Source organism: Lolium rigidum, chromosome 6, assembly GCF_022539505.1.
Source record: "Lolium rigidum isolate FL_2022 chromosome 6, APGP_CSIRO_Lrig_0.1, whole genome shotgun sequence".
NCBI classification, from domain to species: Eukaryota; Viridiplantae; Streptophyta; class Magnoliopsida; order Poales; family Poaceae; genus Lolium; species Lolium rigidum.
Genome location: NC_061513.1, coordinates 171,639,442 through 171,649,456, shown reverse-complemented (window position 1 = coordinate 171,649,456; position 10,015 = coordinate 171,639,442). Strand labels below are relative to the sequence as shown.

General features: G+C 43.1%; 1 protein-coding gene across 1 annotated transcript; it reads left to right on the top strand.

Annotated features, from left to right (window-relative positions):
• Positions 1-5,217: 5,217 nt before the first annotated feature.
• Positions 5,218-9,570, top strand: LOC124660781 (organelle RRM domain-containing protein 1, chloroplastic). Its single transcript, XM_047198611.1, has 9 exons — positions 5,218-5,561; positions 5,681-5,778; positions 7,146-7,386; positions 7,478-7,575; positions 7,683-7,748; positions 8,351-8,422; positions 8,909-8,977; positions 9,072-9,178; positions 9,263-9,570. Exons 1-9 carry the CDS (start codon positions 5,263-5,265, stop codon positions 9,368-9,370), a joined length of 1,158 nt encoding a protein of 385 aa, XP_047054567.1. The 5' UTR covers positions 5,218-5,262; the 3' UTR covers positions 9,371-9,570.
• Positions 9,571-10,015: the final 445 nt, after the last annotated feature.

The following is a 10,015-nucleotide window of genomic DNA, read 5'->3' as shown; positions in this document are numbered from 1 at the left end:
CACATATGTAATAACTTGATAATTAACATGACATGGTATTCTCTATCCATCGGATCCCAACAAACACAACATATATAATTACAGATAGATGATCTTGATCATGTTAGGCAGCTCACAAGATCCAACAATGAAGCACAATGAGGAGAAGACAACCATCTAGCTACTGCTATGGACCCATAGTCCGGGGTGAACTACTCACTCATCACTCCGGAGGCGACCATGGCGGTGTAGAGTCCTCCGGGAGATGAATCCCTCTCCGGCGAGGTGCCGGAGGAGATCTCCGGGATCCCCGAGATGGGATCGGCGGCGGCGGCGTCTCGCAGGGTTTTCCGTATCGTGGTTTTTCGCATCGGGGGTTTCGCGACGGAGGCTTTAAGTAGGCGGAAGGGCGAGTCGGGGGCCGGACGAGGGGGCCACACCATAGGGCGGCGCGGGCCCCCCTAGGCCGCGCCGCCTTGTGGTGTCGCCACCTCGTGGCCCCACTTCGTATGTTCTTCGGTCTTCGGAAGCTCCGTGGAAAAATAGGCCCCGGGTCTTCGTTTCGTCCAATTCGAGAATATTTCGTTACTAGGATTTCGAAACCAAAAACAGCAGAAAACGAGAACTGGCACTTCGGCATCTTGTTAATAGGTTAGTTCCAGAAAATGCACGAATATGACATAAAGTGTGCATAAAACATGTAGGTATCATCAATAATATGGCATAGAACATAAGAAATTATCGATACGTCGGAGACGTATCATTGATGCTTGTCTTGAAAGTATTATTCATGAAAAGTCTTTGCTATATGATTCATTTGTTTACTCATTATCTTCATCATTGCTTCGAATCGCTGCATTCATCTCATATGCTTTACAATAGTATGATCAAGATTATGATAGCATGTCACTTCAGAAATTATCTTTGTTATCGTTTACCTACTCGAGGGCGAGTATGAACTAAGCTTGGGGATGCTTGATACGTCTCAAACGTATCTATAATTTCTTATGGTCCATGCTACTTTATTGATGATACTCATATGTTTTATACACATTATATATCATTATTATGCATTTTCCGGCACTAACCTATTGACGAGATGCCGAAGAGCCGATTCTTTGTTTCTCGCTGTTTTTGGTTTCGAAATCCTAGTAAGGAAATATTCTCGGAATTGGACGAAATCAACGCCCAGGGTCCTATTTTTCCACGAAGCTTCCAGAAGTCCGAAGAGGAGACGAAGTGGGGCCACGAGGTGACGACACACTAGGGCGGCGCGGCCCAGGTCCTGGCCGCACCGGCCTGTTGTGTAGGCCCCTCGCGTCGCCCCTTGACCTGCCCTTCCGCCTACTTAAAGCCTTCGTCGCGAATACCCCAGTACCGAGAGCCACGATACGGAAAACCTTCCAGAGACGCCGCCGCCGCCAATCCCATCTCGGGGGATTCAGGAGATCGCCTCCGAGCACCTCGCCGGAGAGGGGAATCATCTCCCGGAGGTCTCTTCATCGCCATGATCGCCTTCGGATCGATGTGTGAGTAGTCCACCCCTGGACTATGGGTCCATAGCAGTAGCTAGATGGTTGTCTTCTCCTCATTGTGCTATCATGTTAGATCTTGTGAGCTGCCTATCATGATCAAGATCATCTATTTGTAATGCTACATGTTGTGTTTGTTGGGATCCGATGAATATTGAATACTATGTCAAGTTTCTTATCAATCTATCATACATGTTATTTATGTTCTTGCAAGCTCTCCGTTGCTAGTAGAGGCTCTGGCCAAGTTGATACTTGTGACTCCAAGAGGGAGTATTTATGCTTGATAGTGGGTTCATGCCTCCATTAAATGCGGGACGAGTGACGAAAGTTCTAAGGTTGTGGATGTGCTTGTTGCTACTAGGGATAAAACATCGATGCTTTGTCTAAGGATATTTGTGTTGATTACATTACGCACCATACTTAATGCAATTGTCTCGTTGTTTGCAACTTAATACTGGAAGGGGTTCGGATGATAACCTCGAAGGTGGACTTTTTAGGCATAGATGCATGCTTGGATAGCGGTCTATGTACTTTGTCGTAATGCCCCGATTAAATCTCATAGTACTCATCATGATATATGTATGTGCATTGTTATGCCTTCTTTATTTGTCAATTTCCCAACCGTAATTTGTTCACCCAACATGCTATTTATCTTATGGGAGAGACACCACTAGTGAGCTGTGGACCCTGGTCCTATTCTTTACATCTGAAATACAATCTCATCGCAATTGTTCTTTACTGTTCTTCGCCAACAATCATCATCATCCACACTATACATCCAATCCTTTGTTTACAGCAAGCCGGTGAGATTGACAACCTCACTGTTACGTTGGGGCAAAGTACTGTGATTGTGTTGTGCAAGTTCCACGTTGGCGCCGGAATCCCTGGTGTTGCGCCGCACTACACTTCGCCGCCATCAACCTTCAACGTGCTTCTTGACTCCTACTGATTCGATAACCTTGGTTTCTTACTGAGGGAAAACTTGCTGCTGTGCGCATCACACCTTCCTCTTGGGTTCCCAACGGACGTGTCAACTACGCGCAATCAATCATATGCTATGCTTAATATGGGTACGTGTCCATCACATCATTCTCTTAATGACACGATCTTGTTATTAATAAAATCTAATGTTCATGATCACGAAAGTATGATCATCTATTAATCAACAAGCTAGTTTAACAAGCGGCTTACTAGGGACTCTTCTATTTTTACAAACACACAAGTATTAATATTTTCGGTTAATACAATTGTAGCATGGGATGTAAACATTTATCATGAACACTAAGATATAAAAATAACCACTTTATTATTGTCTCTTGGGTATATCTCCAACATGTACAGGCGGCATGAAGGTACCCCATTGCGATACTTGGTTGAAACATGTGTGTTGAAAAGTTTTGGTAACCCGGAGCTGAGTAACAAGAGATGTAGTCCTTAGCAACCAGGAAAATGAGGCAACAATTACTCATAAGAGGTCAAACACATGACTCATAGATATATCCGCACATGAGATGCATGGTACCCCATCCTTATTATTATTGTTGACATGAATTTCATATCTCAAAACCTTGTTTTATTATCTCTACTTTCATTTTGTTGGAGGTTAGCACATATATTACTTGCTTACTTTCTTGTGTTCAAGATTCAAAAATATCCAAAGAAAATAGAGGATAAAGAGTCTTCCAACAATTTTATAGGGTTCTCCTAAGCATGCTCTATGATTCATACTACTTATCATTCATGTTTCTTACAATGATATTTACTATTATGCATGCTTTGTAGAATGTAAGAGTTATCACTTTATGAGTTCATATTACTTATTGTCATTCTTTATTGACTGAACCTTCTGATACTCCAAAGTTCATGTTAGTTTTATCACCTTTATGCTCGGGGCGAGCATAGGTGAAGCTTAGGGATGTTGATGCATGTAAAATGCATACATGAACTTTGTCCTTTATCATATTAAATTCCCACATAATTGCAACATATATGATGATAATACCATGTGTTACATTGATTTATGGGGATTAACCAATGATTCTCTTTATTTGGTTTATAACTCTGCAGAACAGGAATTTCCTATTTCATGTATTTTTCACTTTCAGAGACCTATATGGAGTCAAATTGACCTGGGATTTTTGGAGCATAATTTTTTCATCGGGAGAAACACCCTGGAACCTAGAAGCACACCTGGATGGGCCTGAGGCCCAAAAGACAACAGGTGGCGCGCCCAGACTTGTAGTGTGCGCCACCCGAGGTCTTTTGGCTGTCGATCGTCCAATTCACTTGATTCTTTCGCCCACCGACATATTTTGACCTAAAAATCACTATATATATGGCCTCAAAGAGTTCTAGGGAGGAGACGGACACATAAGGAATAAATACAAAAACAGAGGTTGCCGCAGCGAAGATTGGAGGGGGAAATTCCGCCGGGATCACCGCCGGAGGGATCTCCACATTCTCCAACGTCTTCATCATCATCACCATGATCAAAGGGGAGTAGTCCACCTCTGGACTATGGGTTTATGGCAGTATCTTAATCTATTTCTCTCATGTTCTTCATAGTTCTTAGTGTCGTATGAGCTGCCCTACATGATTATGGCCATATTTGTAATACCTATGTGGTGGATCCTTATTCTATGATATTGTGTTATAAGATCTAATTATAATTATGTGCAAGTTGTATTGATAGATGAATATTATGTACCCCATTCTTAAGTATTTGTTCTGATCCAACTTATATGCAAGAGCGTGTGTGTGGGGTGATGTGTGTATTAGATGGAGTAGCATGGTTTTAATGATTGAATAGTGACAACAAATTCATGATCTATTATGGTTTTTCTTTTTCTTTTGCTACCTCACTAGGGATAGTGAATGCATGTGCTATGTTCGTCACGTGAAAAAAGTGATGATCTTGTTTATTCAAGGTAGCATATTTAATATTCAAACATCATGTCAAAGTACTTATGGCTATGCTCTATTAATTCTTAATAAAAGATTGCACATAGTTTTCTCTTTCTTGTGGAGTATAAGAGAGATGTGTTGCATCATCTCTATCAAGAGTTGGCCCTTGAGCAGCTTGTGTCGCAGATCGAACACGGCCTCCCACCAGCACCACATGGCCGTCTTGGTGCGTGCGAGCTGGCCATGCACGGCAGATCCGACAGTCGAAACCTCGGCAACCCTGCCTTCCAAGGAATCTACGGTCTCGACGGCGGTGTCCAGGGACTGTAGGTTGTTGGTGATGGTCTACATCACCGGCTAATTAGAGGGCGCACATGATAGGGAGGGACAAACCACCATGAGACTCGTGATAGTGTATAGAGGACGGCTTTTTAATGTACCAAGGGACGGTTGTCACGTGGGTGCGTGAGACTCTACTCTCTCAGTTCCGTGCGTACATGGATGTGAGGTGCGAAGGGCAAAAGCGTACGATGGACTGGTTTTTTTGACGTACCAAAAATTAGTTTGAATTTTTTACCTACCAACACCACCGATTCCCGTATAATAGTAAAGAAACTGGACCGGAGGGAGTTCTTTTTTTTGGTATGCATAAAATGTGATTTCGGTTGGGCCAGCTGGGCTAAATGGGCAGCCAGCCCAGCAGGAAATGAGGAGCCGCATGGAATGTTCTGGTGGCTCTAGCCACACCGGATTTCCAATCGAGACTTGGGAGACGGGGATTCTGGGAATCCAGTGGATTACCGAACCCGCCCAGCGGAATCAGCCACTCCCGCGAGCTCCGACGGGCATGGACGCCGTCCGCTCCCTCCTCCTTGGCGCCGGCCTCACCCTTTCCACAGCCACTGTCGCCACCTCCAGCCCACACCTTCCACCGTCCGCTCTCTCTTGGACCGCTCGCCGCCGTTTCCTCCGCCTCGCCGCGGCCGCATCACCTCCCTCGCCACTCTCCTATGCTTCGACCAATCCGCGTTGCTCCAGGTGGGCGGTGGTAATGGACGATCCTCCCGCGCCACAGGGAGGCGGCGAGGTGTCCCGCGCGGAGGCCGTCGACTACTACGTCGCCACACTGGCCAGGGTGCTGGGGAGGTAGCAATCTTTTTCCCCTTCTGTAGCTCGTGAGTGTGCAGGAAGGATGGAGTATAATCTTTCAGTTTCTTTTTCTCTCTCTGATGTTGAAACTGCAATGTCTCGAAAAAAATGCGCAGTGAGCGGGACGCGCAGATGTGCATATATGATGCTTCGTGGGAGGGGAGCTACGAATTCTGCTGCGAGATCGATGAGGAAGCGTCAAAGGAGCTTGCAAGTATGTTGTTGAATTGAATCACTGTGTGTAAATTTTTGCGAAGTGGGATACTGTTTTGATGAAAAGGTTTGAATTGTAGCTAGGGTGATAGATGCTTTCAGTGTCCTCCTTATCGTTCCATTCTCGGAACAATTCAGATTTACATAAGTTTTAGATCTCAAACATGTGGTGGTAGGATGGTAGTAGACTAGTACGTTAGCGTGTTATGGTACAGTTTGATAAGATTCGTGGTGTCATGTGTATGGCTGATTCTGAGCTACCTTTTTTAGGAAAAAGATTGAATTCTATGGTGGTAGATGCTTTCAGTTAATAACATTATAAACCGTTTTGCTGGATTCTAATGGTAGTAGGGTGATGCAAGTTTTGATTTCCGGTGTGATAGATGCCACTAAATGGGGGAAACTGTACAGGTTGATGGTGATTTGTGTCTTCCTTATTGTTCTATTCTCTGAATAATTCAGCTTCACGGATACCTCACTCAGTGTGCTGTGTAAGTTTGATAAGTTCTATAGTATCATTTGTCGATTCTAATGCTGCACCTGGAAAGTAGCAACTCTGAACCCTGACCTTGTAGTACCCATGACCGTTTTTTTTTTTTTTAAAAACGGAGGCAAAAACTTTGCCTCGTCTATTAATTAAGGACAGAGTGCTCAGTTTTAGGAGAAAACCGAGCAAAAACCAACAACAACATGGCCAGGCCAACCCCACACAAACCAACCTAACAAAGACCCAAACAACATAGCCACACACACTCTAGCAGTCTAGCCAACGCAAGGAGCCACGAGGCGACATGAACGAACTCCGAACACGACACTCCACCACCCCGTCGATACAGACAAGCCATGACACTAGGGGCACCCATCAATCAACTGCGGACCCAGGGTAGGAGGCAACTAAGGTGGCTAGAAAATCGCAAACCTCTCGGGCGATGACAGCACCTCCAGACTCAGCAACCTCACCACCAAAAGGAACCACATGCTTGTCAGACTCAAGCGAGAGAGGGGCATCAGCGTCAACAACAGCACCAATCTTGTCAAAGCCAAGTTCCTGACTCGGCGGAGAAGTAACGGCCGAGATCTCGTGCGAGACGAGCCTCACTTTCTCGACGGAAGGAGGCATAGCCACACCACCACTCAACACCAGGAGCTCAGGCATCACAGAAGAATCCCCACACAACTCATGTAGCTCTGTCGTCATCTCAAACACCGATGACTTCGGCTCAATGGAGCCAAGCGGAAACAAAGCCTGCACGGTGACGAGTACCCATGACCGTGATATAAACGAATCTCAAATCTCAAAATAAAATGACATTGATACATGATTTGAACTCGTATATGTTAGGTCCTTATACTCTTCCGAATTTGCAGAGTTGCCTGGGGTATTGGCTGTTAGGATGATTAATGGTGATGCATCAGAGAAGGATAATCTCAGCTCGAGCCTTTCACCAGCTAGCATTGCAAGATTCAGTGATGCTGCTTCTAACTACTCTTCTTCTAGCGAGAAAAGTGAGTTTTGGCTTGTTCGAATGGATAAGCCTGGGGTTGAAGTTGTGACAAAAGCACAAATGGTAGACCACTATACCCGAATCCTCATGAAAGTGGTGGGGAAGTATGTAGAGTTTCATTGGCAACCTAGCTACCACTTCTCTGTTTATGTGCCCTGTGACTGATAAGACTATTGTATATTTTAAATTTTCTAGCGAAAAGGATGCACAAGTTAGCATATATAATGTATCATGGGAGAGGAATTATGGGTTCTGCTGTCATATTGACGAAGAATGCGCAAAAGAGCTAGCGGGTGAGCATCATATGCTTTACTCCCCTGGGTAGACAATGCTGTGAGAATTTTCTATTAGGCGATTCCGCCTTTCTTTAGATTACCAACAATTTAATTTTATGTACCAGATGTTCCTGGAGTCTTATCTGTTTCACCAGATACAAATTTTGGATCAGCCAACAAAGATTACAAAGGTTTGTCTAATCATTTCTGTTCCAGTATTCTAGAAAAGAAACTACTTCTGTTTCTGATAACCCCCCATTCAATTTTATGTAGGCCAATACTTAACTCCTATCATTATAGTTGTTCATTTGTGTTAAATATTGCTATTTTCATTGACAAGCAGAATTCCCCTCTGTTCACTTTATTAGAGACAAATGGGCAATATAAAGTACTTTCAAATTCGATCTTTTTAATTCTCATTTCCCTGATAGTTCTTTCACAGCAAAATGCACTGTTTTCAGTCCTAACCCGAAAAGAGAAGGGAGGATTTCTTTTCAAGGTTCATATTCGGACATGATCTTTTTTCTTTCCTTTTTTACTTGATAATTATGGAAGAACAGCATTATTAGGATATCAGTTTTTGTTCCATGATAATATGAGCCCTTGGGTCTTAATCGGATATATAAACCTGATGCCTGTTTGATATTTGTATGTCTATTACTCAGTGTGAAAATATCTAGTAAGCAGTAAGCCTTGACTCTGTAGTACATTTGCACAATTTGAACTTTCTTTCAATGCTTCTAAGCAAGCAGGGTGAAAATAGCCAAAATTGTAAAGACTCGTTATGCTTCAGGTGATGATAGCTTGAAATCCTCAGAAGCTGCCCAGGTGTCTGATATCAAAACTAAAAGGCTCTTTGTTACAGGTAAAGGATCATATTGTCTAAACACATTTAGCTTGTTTGTTTGAACACCTATCACTTACCCATGGATGGTGAGGGACAGCCATCTGTCACCACTTTTATGCCCACGTCAGATGGTGCCCCCTTCCTTGCTCTGAAGTAGTCTGTTGTGTCTTGTCTTTCATAGGGATAGGGAAGTTTAGTCAATCAGTAAACTATATGCCCATTTTTTCTTAATACCATGGAAATCTAAGTAGTGCAAGTCAGAAACTTCTACCCTATTTGAGGTGTAGGGTTGAAATTTGAACCTGCTAAGTGCCACTTTGACATATTGGTTCAATGCAAAGCAAAAGTAGACGGAAATAACTAGTCTTGGACACTTGGTCAGATCACAAACATCTATTGCTCCCTTTGCAAGACAAGCAAACTGTTAAACACAATAAGTGATACATTGGTAGAAAATGAGTTATATTATTATCATGGTGTCACTAACTTGGTCTGATATGGTAGGACTTTCATTTTACACTTCCGAGAAAACTCTCAGGGAAGCTTTTGAGCCTTTTGGTGAGCTGGTTGAAGGTTTGTGATACTAGCACAGAATTGTTTACGTTGTAACCATCCGTTACCTCTTTTCATTTGGGATGCTTAATATTCTGTAATTATTTTATTGCAGTCAAGATAATAATGGACAGGATATCAAAAAGATCAAAGGGGTATGCCTTCATAGAATACACCACAGAAGAAGCTGGAGGTGCTGCTCTAAAAGCAATGAATGGAGAGGTACCTGAGAAAACTATGTTTGTTGATAGGCTTTACATGGCATCAATTTATCTCTTAAGCTCACGTCTGTACTTCTATGTGCAGATAATAAACGGCTGGATGATAGTTGTTGACGTTGCTAAAACCAAATCAAGAGACCGTCATACCCCATCTGGTGCATCCAGTTTTCGGCCACACTTCCATACTAGATGAAGCTTTCACATGCAAAATTTGACAGCTAGATATTAGCGACCAAGTGACTAATAGTGGTGAACGTGGCAGTTCCAGGATCCATGTGCTCCTGTAATGGTTAAGCTAGATGATAGTGATTTCCCTTAAGTTGCCACTAGATGTTTAGATGCAGTTCAAGTGTAAAAGTACATGAAATTTACCAAATCAGTACAATATTTTTCGCAGCTGCATGTTCATATGATCTTGAAGACTTGAACAGATCTCTCATGTACTACATTTCTATTAACAAATAATACAGTCTTCCAAAGATATATGATACATTCAATACAAGACTTCCTGAATCAAACTTCAGAAGAAGAGATATTTCAGGTTCAGATCCAGCTGATGTCAAATAAAATTTCAAGTCTCCCAGCATAAGATAAACGGCCATCACCTTGATCCAGCTGATCCCAGGCTTCTTCACCACCCTATGCTCCTCCATCCTACTTCTCGTTATTTCCAAGTCTTCCCATTGTTCAGCACATGCATACACGTTCATGGCTTGGCTCTGGGTCTGCCAACTCCCATGTCACAGAGCCTGAATCTTACGGTAGATTGTTGGCTTCTTCCAAGAAACTAGCATGACAAAACAAGGTCCACCAGGAAACCATAGTACTGGGTTGATGG

Coding starts and splice junctions, on each gene's coding strand:
- LOC124660781 (XM_047198611.1), top strand. CDS start 5,263: ATGGACGCCGTCCGCTCCCTCCTCCTTGGCGCCGGCCTCACCCTTTCC. Junction 8,423..8,908: donor TAAAAGGCTCTTTGTTACAG/GTAAAGGATCAT, acceptor CTGATATGGTAG/GACTTTCATTTTACACTTCC. Junction 8,978..9,071: donor TTTTGGTGAGCTGGTTGAAG/GTTTGTGATACT, acceptor ATTTTATTGCAG/TCAAGATAATAATGGACAGG.